This window comes from Diabrotica virgifera, chromosome 1 (genome assembly GCF_917563875.1).
Source record: "Diabrotica virgifera virgifera chromosome 1, PGI_DIABVI_V3a".
NCBI classification, from domain to species: Eukaryota; Metazoa; Arthropoda; class Insecta; order Coleoptera; family Chrysomelidae; genus Diabrotica; species Diabrotica virgifera.
Genome location: NC_065443.1, coordinates 25,307,582 through 25,325,651, shown reverse-complemented (window position 1 = coordinate 25,325,651; position 18,070 = coordinate 25,307,582). Strand labels below are relative to the sequence as shown.

Here is an 18,070-nt window from a genome sequence, read left to right as displayed (position 1 = left end):
TGCTATGGTTATTAACAATAGCCAGTTGTGCGTTCTACTAACTTAGGTCATTCTCATTGCCTTAAGACTCAGAAATGAATTATTTGTACGCCATTTTGACAGCATCGTCCGCATACCTAATGTTAATTGGTATTCCATTGATCTTTATTCCAGCTGTTTCTTCCTCGAGAGCGCCTTTCATAATTTCTTCAGAGTATGCGTTGAACAGTAGTGATGGCAATATACATTCCTGTCATAGCCCTCTTTTAATTTCGAACTCTCAAGTGTGTTCATTAACGGGTATATGTGTCCACTACTCATAATATCGATTCGTTATAATTCAAAGGTCATTGTAATTTATTTTGAGGACATCCCTTAGCTGTTTGTGGCGACTTTATCGAAAGCCTTGTTATAATCTATGAAAGAGACGTACCCATTTTAGTTAACCCAAGGATCTCTGGATCCAAGCATCTTTTATTTTATTCATACTTTATTCTTAAATTTCTCATAACCTTTTCCAACGTCAGGTTGAGCAGCGTGCACGACAGCGCATCTCCTTGGCACAGTCCTGTTTATGTTTCCCAACAGGCCATCCAAAAAATGCAAATAAAAGCAATAATTAGAAGTAGAGATAAGATAGTAAGTAGACTTAATTGTATGTCCTAAAGGTTGCAAACATTAAAAATATGTAGGATTCAATACATTTTAAACTTTATATTGGATTGTTTGATATAAAAATTATCTACAAGAGAGGGAAAAGTTCAACTATAAACTTCTCTGAGAACATCCAGAATCCTCAATGTATTGTTTTAGTTATATTGTCTTTTAGTGCAATATAATATTGCAACCCTTTATTATTGCTTTTATAATATCATAATCTAGATTCTGTAACTTACTTGGGGAAGAATGTCTTGTTGACTGTACAGGTGTGTGAATGAACACATTCGTTGGAGCACTCACTGACACAGGATTCTCAGACTGAGGAAAAACTTTGGCTATCGATATGGCTTGAGAGGGTACCAGAGTTGCTTGTCTCTGCTGAGTGACTATAGCTGCTGGTACGCTAACTAAAACCGAATAATAATATAACTTTGTACAGTTTATATGTACAGTTACGATCATTGAATAGTTTACAGGGTTACGTATCTAGGAGCATATTTTTTAAATTTTTACCTTGTTTAAATGTACCTTTTACGTCAAAGTGACGTTATCAGTGGTGTACCTAGAATAAGTTGATTAAAATTAAAAAATCAAAATAATATAAATATATTTTACAACATTTAACAAAATGAAAAGTACAGAAAGAAGTTTTTGAATAAAATGGATTATGGTCTTAATAACGAAAATAAGGAAGTACGGTTTTAAAATATCCATTTTATTCTAAATCTATTTTATTTTAAATAATGATAAACAATGATAAATTATAAACAATAATTAATATTTGGTGGAAGCCCCATTATTGTCAATGCAACTTTGTAGTCTTCTCTTCATAGATAGCACCAATCCCTCATGTTATAGTCAACAAGCTCTTCCTATGCCTGCTCAATTGCTTCCCATAATTCAATTCTATTCCGTGGTCTAAGGTTTCTTTCATTTAGTTTCTTTGTTAACTCTGCCCACACCTTTTCGGCGGGGTTAAAGTCTGCACTCCGGGAAGGCCACGGAGGAACATTAACATGAGGTTCTTCCAGCCGTTCTCGAACAATTATGATACTCGTATGCAACGGGTGATTATCATGTTGATGGGGAATGTATGATCAAGATGAAGTCGTTGTTGGGGAATTTCTGGATCACCGATGACAACATTGTGTTCTCAAGAATATGTTAATAATGTAATTCTGTTAATTTTTCTTCTATGTGATAACAAACGCCTGGGCCTTCAGCACTTATCCATTCCCATACACTGGCCGAGAATCCTCCACTATTTCTTAAATGATGCATAATATTCATTGCAAATTATGCATATTGTTCATGATACCTATGATTTCTCGGCCTATAAACTCTTCCAAAACTTCTCTTCGAGGTTTATAAATTCATTACAAAATGCAACTCATCTCCTCTTGTAAACCTCAGTCAAAAAAGGTTTCCTTGCAGCTGCACAATTTATCAGTTCACTTGCTTTAATTCTTCCACGTGCAGTGCAAATATTGCCCGGAAACGCTGTCTCTTCGCTATCTTTTTGAGCTGTAACGAAGGGAGAAACTACTAACATCTCATCCTGTTGATCTGTGCAGATCTTCTGCCCTCTTGAACCGCCCAACCGTGCTATGGAGTGAAAATTATCCCATCTTTGTTTGATTTTCCATATGCACATATGGCTCACGTTCAAATTTGCAGCAACTTGCTTATGACCGGTTTCACCAACGACAAATAGTAGTTTATTCTATGAATAAAGTTATTCGACCAATAAACTGACATTTCTCCATTTTACTAACGTTAAATAAGACTTATTTTATTTATTTATCAAATACGTATTTACTCTTAGAATTATTTGACAAGTTAATCTCGCTTTAGATATCTATAACAAAGATTATTTCATTCATAGGAGATTCTGACCAATAGAAAGCTACAGACATGCAAATTAAGGTGATAATTTTTGATAATCTCCCGTCGTTAAGCATATTACGTCAGATGCCCTTCGTTGCTACGAAAAAATACATTCAGTGACATTAATGACAAATGTTTTAAAAATTATAAAAGTGATGACTTTCAACCGTCAAATACATATTTATAACAACTGTGTGTTTAATTTCACTAATTGGTACTTACATAATAAAATTTTGGTTTTGAACAGTTTTATTCATGAAATAATCGCAACAAATTGCACTCGAACTCTAAAATTAATATAGAATTTTTGCCCTCGTGACACTTTGACATAATTTCACTCGCCTTCGGCTCGTGAAATTAAAACTGCCAAAGTGACACTCGGGAAAAATTCAATAATTTTAGAGCTCTTGTGCAATTACTACTGAAAATTAGTCAGTTTAACTTTAAATTATCAAAATTTTATTGAAACAAAATAAAAATATAAACGTCTAATAAATTTTATTCGACGAATAACTATTCATTGATTTATTTGTTGTTGGTGAAACAGGACCTTAGTGACCAACCTTATTCGAGTTTGGCAATTGCTAACCATTTTGGAGGAGTTTGATATCGTTTTATTTAATTTTTCAACACTCGCAAAATTTTTGACAAGCATTGACTTTATGAAATTTTTTGACTTTTATCAAATCCGTGCGACACTGCAATTTTACCGTTTTACAATATAAAAATTAAGGTGTAAACTATTCAGGGATCGTAACTGTACATAAGTAACCGCCACGCTACTTGACACATGGGAACATTGAGCTAATACAGTGCTGGGACGCTTCACCTGTTACACTGTTTACTTTTATGTCTAGTGACGTTTAGGACGTCAGAAAATGTATAGAAACCGAGTATTACCATAGAAAGTTGAGAGTTAATAGAACAACTGTATTTGACGTTTATAGTTGTCATTGTGTTAAAGTTATAAAAGTTTTAAAGGTAAGGTTTGTAGTGTAATATTCTTGATGCTTGAGTAAAGTTATTTTAAAGCAGAGTAACAATACTATTAATTAATATATTATTTTTTGTATGGAAAAACAATTATTTTGAATAGTTTCTTGACAGTAACATGACAGACCTGAAAGTTACATGTGAGAACGGACCGGATTAGTTCATAAGCATTCCAATTAGGTAGGGTCCTTTTCGTGAGCATTTTTCAGTGCGTCACAGTTTTTCGATTTCTTTCTATCGCATTAAATTGTATGTGACAGAAAAAAGGCACGTCTGTGATTACAGACATTTATAACATTTATTCTAGTTATTCTAGTTGTCGATAGATGGCTAGATAGTTGTCGATGTGATTACAGACATTTATAACATTTATTCTAGTTATTCTAGTTGTCGATAGATGGCGCTATAATCGAAAAAAATTATTTACGAATTATATAATATATCTACGAATATAATCTGTACAATTTATAAGACTATGCAAATCAAAGAAAATACTATTTTATAAATGCAATAAACACAATTGATTTGTTTTTATGCCAAATTGAAAATAAAATGTGACAACTGTCAGATTTAACTAAAATGTCATGTTAGAATAAATGTCATTAAATGTGTATTATCACGGACTTACCTTTTTTTCTATCATTTGTGAGGCACTGAAAAATGCTCATGAAAAGGACTTTACCTACCCATGTGCCTAGTAACTTTTTGGCTTACCGTATAACAGGGATCGTAATAACTTACTTGTTCTTGTACCAGTTGTAACAATACTGGGTGTTGTTTTTATTTGTGTCGATAATGGTGTCAATTGAACTGAAATATATAAAGACATAAAATAAAAATCAAATTGACTCATAGATATAAAAACCTGCTAAAAATATTGGATACATAATATGATATCATTACCTTGAGCTGGTTGGGTAATAACTTTAGGCCCTTGATTGGGTATGTTCGCTCTTCCTTGTTGACTGTTAGTATTAGCCACAGCTACCAAAGAATGTATATTCAACGTCGATATCTTCGTCTGACCCAAAAAGTTGCCAGTAGAAACGGCACTGGGAGTTGCCGTAGCTACAGACAGTCGTCCGATTGATAAATTTGGTTGAGTAGTCACTATTCTAGTCGTGGTTCCAAGCGTTGATGTTGGCTGAGATGCGCTAACAGCGGATATTCTGGCACCAGAACTGAGTACAGTGGCTTGAGGAGTGACTAATCGCGTGCCAGACTGGGATACATTTACGGGTACAGTCAAGCGAGCTGTTGTTACTTGGTTCTGAAATTTTATTATCACTAATCAGTTATATGATCCTTAAAATCACCTTATCTGATATACAGAGAGGGGCTAAATTACGGAATAAATCCATTTTCCTTAAAATGGACGATTTTTGAGAAAAACTCTGAAACAGGTCGATTTTTATTTTTAAATTACAATTATTTGGCAAATATTTCATACTAGTGATGTCATCCATCTGGCCGTGATGACGTAATCGATAATTTTTTAAAATGGGAATAGGGTTCATGTGATAGCTCATTTGAAAGGGTGTTCAATTCTCTATTCAGTAATATAAACATTAACATAATTATTTATACAGGGTGACCAAAAAAATGATTTTTGAATTAAATTAGTTGACGCAAAAAGAAGAATGTATGTAATTTATTTAACTCAAAATACATTCTATTGCTGTCAGAAAATAGAAAAAAAAATGTTTATTGGGCATTTTAACATTGATTTTAGCTGAAATTAAATGTCAATCAGCCTCCCACCTGTCTCTTGGCATTTTGAACAATTAATTTACACCAAAAGCAACGTTAATTTTGCAAATAAACATTTTTTTTCTATTGTCTGACAGTAGTAAAATGTATTTTGAGTTAAATAAATTGTATACATTCTTTTTTTTTTGCGTCAATTAATTAAATTCAAAAATTATTTTTTTGGCCACCCTGTATGAATAATGATATTAATGGGGTGTAATCTAGCTCCCGTGCGTAAAAGAATTTTACACGTGCACCCTGGGTAATGCTAAATGAGCTAGTGCGATAGTTGGCGACTAGTCTATCTCTTAAAGATCTCCTAGTCATCGATATACATGGAAACAGCTACAAAAACTAGTTCTTCTCAGAACTATATGACAAGAAGCATTGGACCAATCCTCCGAATATGCCAACTAAATATAGAGGCACTTAGTAGATCAAAGTGTGAGGTACTATATAAAATCCTGCTAGAAAATAACATTGACGTGGCTACCATTCAAGAAACTCATGTAGATGATGAAACTGATCTAAAACGTAGGGGCAAAGTACCAGGATATGAAATTCTTGGTGTAACATATCACCATATATACGGCTGTATAACATACATCCGCAGCAACATAGAAAATTCCCATCTAGTGGACACCAGTACCAATGGAAACATTCAAATAATTACAGTAAAAATCGAAGAACTTACAATTGCTAATATATACAAGCCCCCAGAAACCCAGTGGCCTCCAGAAGTATTGCCTCATCTTTACCATCCGGCAGTTTATATGGGAGATTTTAATAGCCATCATACGATGTGGAAATATCACAGCAATGACCAGAACGGCGAAGCACTTGTAGAGTGGGCAGAAGAAAACAACCTTAGACTAATATTTAATGCAAAAGACAGGGGAACATTTAGATAAGCAGCGTGGAGAAAGGAATACAACCCAGACCTCTGTTTCTCAACCCAAAACTCTCAAAATCAACCTGTCAATATAACAAGAAAAGTCCTGAAGAATTTCTCACACAGCCAACATCGTCCAATAATATATGAAGTAGGCATCCAGGTCCCGATAGTCCGATCCACTCCCAGACCAAGATGGAATTTTCAGAAGGCAGACTGGCAAAAATTCTCTACTGAACTTGATAAAACTATAAGATGGGTTCCAGCCACACCGGAAAGCTACGATAGATTTGTAGGTGCAGTGATATCAACTGCAAAAAAGTGTATACCAAGAGGTTACCGCAAAGAGTATATCCCAGGCTGGAATAATGAATGTGAAGAACTCTACAATGACTATAGAGAATGGTGACCCAGATGTAGCTAATGACCTATTGCAAACATTAAATGAAACCCGGAGAGATAAATGGATAAAAACAACGGAGAAAATAGACTTTAAAAGATCGAGCAGACAATCTTGGAGCCTACTTAGAAAGCTAGGGGGAAGTGCCCCGCTCGTTCGAGAACCCCACTTTTTGTCCCCCGACCAAATAGCTAGCAGAATAGTGACCCTATCTAGGGCTCCACGTGATAAAGAACATACAAAATATATAAAAAAAGGAACTCAACAACTTACGTCAAACAGCCGGACATAACCCAAGGTTCTCCCACGAATTCACCAACGAAGAAATAACATCAGCCCTCCGAGACATGAAAACTGGCAAGGCGCCTGGTTTTGATGGGATACATCCTGAGTTCCTACTACAATGCGGTCAAAGGACAAGAAAATGGTTGGCTGCGTTCTATTCACTGATCCTTAGAACTGGAAACATACCAAAAGCTTTTAAAACGAGCAAAATAATTGCTGTATTAAAACCCAATAAACCCCACGATAAAGTTGAAAGCTATCGTCCTATAGCACTTCTCAGTTGCTGCTATAAACTGCTGGAACGACTTATCCTAAACCGAATAGGCCCACAAATTCTTGAAAATATCCCACTCGAACAAGCAGGTTTCATACCTAATCGAAGCTGCGCAGATCAGGTTCTAAGTCTAACTACGCATATGGAAGCAGGCTTCCAAAAGCAACAAAAGACGGCTGTAGTCTTTGTGGATTTGACAGCTGCCTACGACACAGTATGGAAGGAGGGACTCCTCTATAAACTAACCAAACTAATCTCATGCCAAAGAATATTGCAACTAATAAACAACATGCTCTCTGATCGATACTTCCAGGTAATCCACGGTAATGACATAAGCAAACAGGAAATTAAATAATGGACTACCGCAAGGATCAGTCCTTGCTCCGATGCTTTTCAACTTATATATATCGGACCTACCTGACACTGATGGAAGTTTGGCTACGCTGACGACCTAGCAATAGCAGTACAACACAAACAGTTTGAAATTACTCAAAACGTGCTGACAAACGACCTCAACAAACTATATGAATATTTCACAAAATGGCGCCCGATACCCAACTTAAATAAAACTGAGGTAAGCTGTTTTCACCTCAATAACAAACGGGCAAACCAAAAATTAGAGGCCAAAATGAGAAATGTAGCACTACCCTACCAACCTTACCCAAAATATCTGGGGGTTACCTAGGACAGGACTCTCTCGTTTAAAAAACATCTACAAATAACTGCACAAAAAATAAGTAGTAGAAATAACCTTATTCAGAATCTTTGTGGTACCAACTGGGGCGCATCTGCGGACACACTACGAACATCTGTGCTAAGTATGGTCTACTCTGTGGCAGAGTTCTGTGCACCGGTCTGGCTAAATAGTCGTCATGTGAAGATAGTTGATACGCAGCTTAATATAGCAATGAGAATGATTAGTGGCTGCATTAAGACTACTCCACTATATTGGCTTCCCATCCTTAGCCATATACCTCCGCCTATTCTACGAAGACAGAAGGCCTTGATAACGGAGTATTCGAAAGTAAATAGCAACTTGCAACTACCAATCCATGAAGACATCCCGAGTTTAGCAGCAAACCGACTCCCATCCAGAAAACCACCCATAAGAACAGCCCAACAGCTAACAGCAGATGATTTCAATGTTACCTCCAGATGGCGCAGAAGAAGAAGCACTGAAGAAGCCTCACCTAAAGTATCCAACCTTATTGACCCAGTCCAAAAGCCCTATGGCTTCGACCAGCCACGAAACATATGGAAGAGCCTAAACCGAATTAGAACGGGACATGCAGTATGCGCACACAACCTACATAAATGGGGAAAACAGCCTACCTCCAGCTGCGACTGTGGTGCTCCAGATCAAACCATCCAACACATAGTGGAGACATGTGAATTGAGGGCATACCGAGGAGACCCAAAAGACTTTTTCAAAACTACGCCTGCAGGCCTTGAATGGATAGCTCAATTTGACTTAACGATATAACCTTATCTGTTTGTATTATCTTATATTTTATCTGTATTTTGTCTATGTTCGTTTTTATATAAGCTTATGTTTGTATTTTTGAATTATGTACTTACGTTTTTTTTACAATTATTATTGTATTTATTCCATGTATTGAGCCATACGCTAAATAAATAAAATAATGTTTATATTACTGAATAGAGAATTGAACAACCTTTAAAATGAGCTACCACACGACCCCTATTCTCATTTAAAAAAATCATCGATTACGCCATCACGCCCATATGTATGACGTCACTGGTATGAGATATATGCCAAAAATTTGTAATTTAAAAATATAAATCGACCAGTTTCGGGATTTTTCTCCAAAATCGTCCATTTTGGAGAAAATTAATTTATTCCATAATTTAGCCCCTCTCTGTATATTCGCACATACACAGTGCGCCATTAGTGTAAGGAAGTCCAATTACTCGTTTGTCGTAAGATATACGAAAAAAATGGTTTAATAGTAATATCAATAGTAATATTAATATAAATCGACCTCCGGAGATTTCAGGGAGATTCGATGAGTCCTCTGTGGTTCTGTCTAGCTATGAACCCACTATCTCAGCTATTGAACTCCACAGATGCAGGTTTTAGCATCAAAAATAACAACAATGTGGTGGCGAAGCTTAATCATTTATTGTACATGTACATGGATGATTTGAAATTAATGGCTTCCACTCGAATTTAACTCGATGAGATGCTAAAAACTATAGAAACTTTTTCTAATGATATTAGTATGCACTTCGGACTAGACAAGTGCCGTGTTTTAAATATAGTCAGAGGAAAAGTACAGCCCGGAGGATTCGATATGCAAAATGGCCAGAACATCGAGGCCATGGGTGAAAACGATATGTATAAATATCGGAGTAAAGCAAGCGCGGAAAATTGACCATAAGCAAATGAAAACTGAGATAACTATTGAGTTTATACGAAGGATAAAACAGCTGCTTAGTTCACACCTTAACAGTAGAAATTTGTTTAAGGCACTAAACACCTACGCATGTTCCGCGCTTAGCTATTTATTTGGCATTGTTAAGTGGACAAAAACGGACATACAGAATCTTCAGCGAAAAGTAAGAACACACCTCACAAAGGCACAAAAACACCATCCTAAAAGTGCAGTAGAAAGAACAACATTACCACGGAATCTAGGAGGAAGAGGACTTATGGATATAGGTGAGCAATTAGATAAACAAATTGCTAATTTAAGAATTTATTTTCAGATACAAGCTGAAACATCTACTCTACATCGCGCTATTTGCGCAGTAGATGACACAACACCGATCAAACTGAGGGAACCAGAAATGCGCATAAACCACGTTACTAAGACTAGACGAAAAAATGCGCACCTGGATGGGTAAACATCTGCACGGGCGACATCCCAATGAGGTCAGCCAAGACTATGTCGACAATACAGCGTCGAACTATTGGTTGACATCAGAAAAGATGTTCCCTGAAATGGAGGGTTCATTACTGGTCATTAAGTATCAGGTTATACCAACCAAAAATTACCTGAAATATATCATCAAAGACCCTCAGGTCCAAAACGACAAATGCCGATATGGATGTCAAACGGAAGAAACCATCCAACATCTTACAGGGGGCTGCCAGGCATTTACTACAACTGAATACAAGGAACGGCATGACGCAGTGGGAAAAATCCTTCACCAAGAGATAGCTATCAAGCTGGAACTTCTCCCAACGGACCATCTCCCATATTATCAATAAGTCCCTGAGAGTATGCTTGAGGATGGCAACTACAAGCTATACTGGGACCGCACTGTACTCACAGACCAAACTGTGGCACAGAATAGACCTGATCTCTGACTAGTACTAATAAATTAACAAGACAAACAACACTAAATGATGTGGCGATACCTAACAACAATAATCTACATAGTAAATTTACTGAAAAGATCGCCAAGTACAGAGATCTGGAAATTCAAATAAGAAGACAATGGAGAATGCAAATACCCAGACGATACCTATTATTATGTCTACTACTGGAGTCATTCCGAAGAACTTCCTCAAAAGAATAAAAAAGCTGGGTCTAAATGAACATCTTTACAAGACCATGCAGAAAGCTGTACTACTCGCAACGGCCAGATGCGTACGAAAATTTTTGGGAGATACACCTGCATACCAAGTCACCTAGGGCTCGACAACACGGAAAGAGTCCCACCAGAGCTCAATCCTTTTGATACCGTAGGTATCTGTGATGAGTCAATTTTCCCCTTAGAGGGAGTGTGAGCCGTATGGCTAAATCTGGATATTAATATTGATATTACTATTGATAGGGTAGAACTACAAGTATAAGTTAGAAAAAAAAAGTATGAAAATGCTGGACAAGATAACGAATTGCCTGTATATTTCAATTTTTTTTTAGAAAAAATAAAAATTTTTATGTAGTTACAATAAACAAAATCTTAAAGATAATAAGTTGGTTTAGGACAGTAAAAAGATGTAAATATTATAATGCGTTTCATTATCTGTTAACTAAAAACTGAAATTCTATTTTTTTTTTATAAAGTCACACTATTTAGCAATCAATTTTTGTTGGCTGTGGAACAAAGGCTCCTACTGGCTTAGTGAGGTCTTCTCCAGTGATAAGACCACTTTAACTGTTTCTCAAGTCAATCTAATACTTTTTGACTCTTCTATTAGTATGATGTTCGATTAGCGGTTAAAATAGGGGATTGCTGTATGATTCCAGTCCTCCATGGTGCTTCATACTATATTTTTAGTGATCACATACTGCATGAACGGGATTTTTATGTCTTGATAATGCGTTAGGTTTGACACATACCATGGTGCATCAGTTATCCTTCGGAGTATTTTCGATTGGCTTATTTGAACTATGGTTGTATTTGACTTGTTCGCACATCCCCAAAGTTGGATTCCATATGTCCAGATAGGTTTTATGACAGCTTTGTAGTCAAGGATTTTATTTTCTAGGGTCAGTTTCGATTTCCTACCGACCAGCCAATTTAGATCTTTCATTCTTAGGTCAATTTGCTTCTTCAGAATATGTTCTTTTCAACTGAGTTTTGATTCAAGATGTATTCCTAGATATTTGGTGCTAGAGGGTTGAGGAAGTTGGATATTGTTGAGTGAAATTGGGGACACTGGTCTCTTCTCAAGGTAAAAGTCACTCGGACTGATTTTGTTTCATTAACTTTAATTCTCCACTTGTTTAACCACGTCCCGAGTTCATTCAGTTGTTCCTGTAGAAGGTTAGACGCTATAATTGGATTTTCATCGGCTGCAAGGATGACGGCATCATCTGAAAACGTACCAGTGACGGTTTCATTATTAGAAGGTAGATCTGCTGTGTATAGCACATATAATATTGTTCCAAGAATGCTGCTCTGTGAGACACCAGATTTTATAGGAAAATTGTTGGAATTACTTTCATTCCCTCTTGTTTGGAATTCTCTTTCACTTAGATATGATTTTAACAGTTTCAGGTAGGTGATGGGAAGATATTTCTTGATTAAGAAAATCAGGCCTGTTTGCCAAACCTTGTCAAAGGCTTGACTAACATCTAGAAAGGCAGCTGTGCAATACTGTTTTCTTTCCATTGCAGAATTTATGGTGTATACAATTCTACGAACCTACTGTATCGTTGAGCGTTTCTTTCGAAAACCAAATTGGTGGTTGGGTATCCATCCATACCCATCAAAAGATATCCGAATTAAAGTTTTACACTTTCAAATTATTTAAAATTCGTTTCCCTCCCGAGGCGACTGAAATCTTTCTGCCCTACCGACCGCTCCAAACCGATGTATAAATAGGATGTCTCTCTTTAAGTTTTTGACTCAACCTTCGAACTAACGATTAAGATACATCACATTTTTTTTGCTATTTCTCTTTGTCTACATGTGGTATTTTCTAATACAGCAGTAACATAAGAGATTTGCTTGACAGAAAGATCTTCACAATCACTCATATGAAAAAAATCCAATCAAAGATATTCGTCTTCTAGAAATTAACATATTTCTATTATTATCTTAATATAAATTAAACAAATTAAAAACTAACGTTAAGTTAGAACTATATTAATACTCGCCGCTACTAAGAAAATTGGACACCAATAATTAATTTAACTAAAAAACTAAAGTTGAAAACAGTTGAGTCATTGCACACTTATAGCACATTATATTACTATCTGTCAAGTTTTCACAATTCAATAAAAAAATTTCACCATTTTTAACTTAATTATGTAGCACGATTATTAAGTAATTGTTATTTAACCGATTTAGCAGTACTTTGAAGATACCTTTAAGATGCTTCAACGTAAAAAAACTTATGTTTCTAGGGCGAGTCTAATAAATTGAGCAGGGACTGTGAATACAATTTTATCAGTAATATTGTTCTACAGTTGAGTCCATGATTCTTTACCCGTGCGTCATCATTTAAAAAGCATACGAAATAAGTCGGAAATATATTTCACGCAACAACAAGTGACAGAAAGTGACTACTGCTCCGATCACGGATAATATTATAAAATTTGAAGTTATTAAATAAATAGAATGTAAAATGTTACGTTTTGCTTTAAAATTTTGGTGCAGAATTACAGCTACATTTGAAGTAGATTAATAAATTCTTTTAATATCATTAGTGATTAAATATTCGTTATCTATAATATAAATACTTGACAATAAAATATTTTTTCTACAACCGTGTTAAAAATGCAATTTTTAGCACTCCATAGGAGCGTTAAAAATGCTACTTTAAAGCACTAGTGCTTTAAAATTTTTGAGGCACTGCAGTTAAAAGTGAATTGTCAAATTGTAAAACGTCAAAATATTTATATTTCATTTATTAACATTAATAATAGGTTTGTTCTAGCAAACAGTCAAACTAGTCAAAAACCGTCAGCAAACAGTTGGTCAGTGAGAGAACATAATACAGTCACCAGTGCTATTCCCTCTACTCGCGCTGGTCCACTATTGATGGTTTCAAACCGTTTGAAACTGATTTTAGCACAAACCTATTAATAGTACAACTTGCGCAATTTGAAAAAGGTGGTTTAAAAGGTTTTTTAAAATTTAATTTAAACTGTATTATTGCATTTTTAACACGTTTGTAGAAAAAACAAGTTTATGTAACGGTATAATATTTTCGCTAAGAATTTTTAGACATTCCCCTCGAGTGTAGACAACCAGTTCTACCTTTTATGGGTCATAGGTTTCATGGTTGCAGCAATTAACAAAAATATTGTATTTTATAAATTGTATTTTATAACGTTTGTAGAAAAAATATTGTATGATATACGTGTTAAAAAGTACATTTTTAAGACACTCATGTGAATTGCAGAATTCGCTTCGCTCATTCTGCAAACTTTCACATGCGTGCCTTAAAATGTACTTTTAACACTTATATCATAAATAACTATTATTTTTGTTATTTATTCAACTTTTGCGGAAACTTAAACAAAACCATTCCTTAACTGTGAAGAGGTTAACTTTGTATGTAAATTAATGGCAAAATAAAATATACTACCATAAAATTTTAAACTCCAATATAAAATTAGTTGTGAAAACAACTGTTTGTGTAATATTAATAACTTCTAAATGCAAAAACACGATAAAAACGGCAAAAATCCAACAAACTGACAGTGACAAGTAAGTAAATAAATAAGAAACTTCACAAATTGTACCTAAAATCTGAAAACGTCCCGAAGCGTCTTTTTTGTACCTATCTCTTTTCGATGTACAGGGTTATTCACTATATTTTGACCCCCCTGTAAACTGCTTTATTTACAGAATTAGAAAGAAATGTAAAATACAAAAGTTATTCGATTTATAAATTAAGATTTTTTGACATATATATCATACTAGTGACGTCATCCATCTGGGCGTGATGACGTAATCAACTATTTTTTAAATGAGAACAGGGGTCTTGTGCTAGCTCATTTGAAAGGTTATTCAATTCTCTACTCAGTAATATAAACATTAACATAATTATTTATACAGGGTGTCCATAATTTTTTTTAATTAATATTATTCACACAAAAAGAAGAATGTATGTAATTTATTTAATTCAAAATATCTTCTACTGCTGTTAGAATTCAATTAAATTCAATCTTTAAACTGTCAATAGGCAGATCGGTGGCAGCTTGCTCATTTAATTTAAGTGAAAAGTAATGTTTATTTGTCCAATAAATTTATTTCTGTTTTCTCACAGCAGTAGAGAGTATTTTGAATTGAATAAATTACATACATTCTTTTTGTGTCAATTAATTTAATTAAAAACTTTTTTTTTTGACACCCTGCATAAAAATAATCATGTTAATTTGTAGTAAAGTTTCATTATTATTAGATCAAGATCATAATTAATCATGTTAATGTTTATATTACTGAATAGGGAATTGAATAACCTTTCAAATGAGCTAGCACACGGCTCCTATTCTCATATAAAAAAAGTCAATTACGTCATCACGCCCAGATGGATGACGTCACTAGTACGATATATGTCAAAAAATCATAATTTAAAAATCGAATAACTTTTGTATTTAACATTTTTTTCTAATTCTGTAAATAAAGCAGTTTACAGGGGGGTCAAAATATAGTGAATAACCCTGTACTGAGTCTAGAGCGTTCATAAAAATATCATGTCTTTACTTAATAACAGGCGATAGCTGGTTTGTCTTTGGTTTCATGCGTGAAAGACAATGAGGCTAGATAAAAAGTATGTGTTTTATCTCGCCAGTTATTAATGGCACACGGGTAAAGAAGCCTGGACTCAACTGTAAATATGTAAATATTCATGAAATTGTTTTATCTCTGAATTTTTGAATTTTGACCCGTCCTATAAATAGATCACTGGGTTTTAGTGTTATAGTTGCAAGTGTGTATAAATGAGTTACAACCAATTACAGAAGTTAATATTTTTATTGGCATTTAATTTAAAAAAACTTATGATATTGTATAAAACAATTTTCATACAATTTCAAGTATTTGCTTGGATATCGTAGCATAGACGTGTATTTCTCCGTTATCAATAGTGCTACGAAAGTGTGAATCACAAAAACAAAACAAATTAACATATCAGTGAAATAATACAAAGTAGTTAATTGACTAACAGATAAAAATTAATAATTTACCTGCTTTTAATGTGCCAGGAACTATGTACTTATAACCAACCACTGCCAAACACAAACAACGGAATTACTATACAGGCTGTCCCACCTTACAACACCCAACAAATAATATTAAATGAGTGTATTGCAACTCAACCTCTTCTCACGCAGTATGCAGCATCAACTAGCGATGAAGATTTCACAGTATAATAGCAGAAAACTCACAATACATTACAAAATCCTTAGCAGACAACACAGTGATGATAAATTGCGAGACACCAGACACATATAACATAGGTATATGAAAATAATAAAATACATGAGGGACAAAAATGTAGTACACCACACCTACTAACCTAATCAATGAAATAAAAACGGAATTTGACAAAAATGGACATAAGGTCACAAATGCGATGAATTGCATAAGTAGAACGACCAGACAACGTTTAAATATATTCTTCGCCGATTTGGAACCAGCAGATAACAACCAAGATTAAACAAGACAATACTTTAAATACTTTAAGATTTTTTTTATTGTAACTAGAATTTTTTCTTTTTTCTAAAAAAATTAAAACCTACAGGCAAGACGTTATATTGTCCAGCATTTTAATAATTATTTTTTTCTAACTTATACCTGTTACATTTTTTACTTTGTAAGTATTCATGTAAACAAGGCACAAGTTCACTCAGAGGATTGAGCTATATTCGGATTCACTTGTAGATTTCAGCGTTGGCTCTTATGAACAATGTAATAGTCCAGGAACCAAAGCTTTTCACCTCGCAATTTTTACAGAATGGATCAATTTGCTTGAAAATTTGAGAATAAGTAGTGGATAGTCCATGGATTAAAAACTGTATGATGCCGACAGGCGCTTTTACCATGGGAGTGATTGCCACCCCATCTCGGGGGTGGAAATTTTTTATTATATTTTGACCGCAAAAGTTAATAAAAACATTCATTCTAAGCAAAAAATGTTCTATACATTTTTTTGATAAATTTAATAGTTTTTGATTTATTCGCTATCGAAAGTGTTAGTTTTATATCTAAAAAATCAATGTTTTTCGATGGTACATATACTCATTTACGATTCACTCAATTTTTGCCGTAGAACAAATGTTATCAAACCAAGTTCTTGGGAATTAAATTACCTACAATTTCATATTTAAACATTTTTTAGTATCTCTGACGCTAATCTTTCTATTCTGAAGAAAATGGCATTTTTTACCAAATTGCAAACATTCGTTATTCACCAACTTCAGTTTTTTAAAAACTAATCATTCTAAGACAGTCAAACTTCTAGAATCTATTAATAATGCATAAATAAAGAAGAATAAATAAGGCCAATGACTAAAAACACCGCTATTATTATGCTTCCAATTGGATTTCTCCTTTTTTTTTTTCAAAAAAATATATTGATTTTTTAACCGTAACTTTTTTATTTTTTAGCTTAGAAAGTTCGTTAAAAATAATTTTGTAGGTTGTTATAAGATATATAAGGCTATTAATATTAAATCCTTTTAAAATTCTCAGTCATAAAAAGAGGTGGCATTGAAAGGGTTGGTAAAGGTGGTTTTTGCATGATATTACAAGTTTTAATTGTCAATAGCTCACTCAATTTTTTCCGTACAAAATTTTTTGCAAACCAAGTTCTTGGTAAATAAGCTACAATTTCATATTTAAATATTTTTTCGTATCTCTGATGCTAATCTATCTATTCTGAAGAAAAGGGCATTTTTTAACAAAAACTCGTTATTCGCTTTTAACTCAATTTTTTTAAGACTAATCATTCTAAGCCGATCAAACTTCTAGAACCTATTAATAATACATAAATCAAGGAAACCAAATCAGGTCAATGACAAATTTTAATTAGGGTGGTGATTAGGGGGTTGTTTACGATCACTTTTTTTCTGAAAAACATAGGGACTCACATTCTTTTCATTATAAGTCACTTAATCTTTTTAGCTAGAGATTTTTTTATTTCTGGGGATACACATTTTTAAATACTTTAAATTAGTTTGAACAAGTAATCCTCGAAAAATGCATAGATTTCCCGTCCTTTGACTTTGAAACTACAATATTTAGCATTTGACGAAGAAGAGCCAACATATAATAAAGTATATCTCGATTACTGTTGGTCTCAAAGAAAAAAAAAAAAGGTTTTGTTTATTTTTTCAAAAGATACATTTTTGTTAAGTAAAGTTTTTTTGATAAAACGAAAACTTTTTGAGTTATTAGCAGAAAACTGATTAAAAACATTGATTTTTTCGATATAAAACTAACACTTTCGATAGCGAATAAATAGAAAACTATTAATTTTATCAAAAAAATGTATAGAACGTTTTTTGCTTATAATGAATGT

General features: G+C 34.0%; 1 protein-coding gene across 2 annotated transcripts in view; it reads right to left on the bottom strand.

Annotated features, from left to right (window-relative positions):
• LOC114324167 (histone deacetylase complex subunit SAP130-A) overlaps positions 1–18,070 on the bottom strand; it is a 115,306-nt gene that overhangs the window by 62,348 nt on the left and 34,888 nt on the right. For both annotated transcript variants that reach the window (XM_028271917.2, XM_028271919.2), the window contains exons 5-7: positions 4,423–4,789; positions 4,261–4,329; positions 876–1,046 (exon numbers count right to left, since the gene is read on the bottom strand). In XM_028271917.2, the coding sequence (XP_028127718.2) occupies positions 876–1,046; positions 4,261–4,329; positions 4,423–4,789 (607 nt within the window). The remainder of the gene's footprint in view (positions 1–875; positions 1,047–4,260; positions 4,330–4,422; positions 4,790–18,070) is intronic.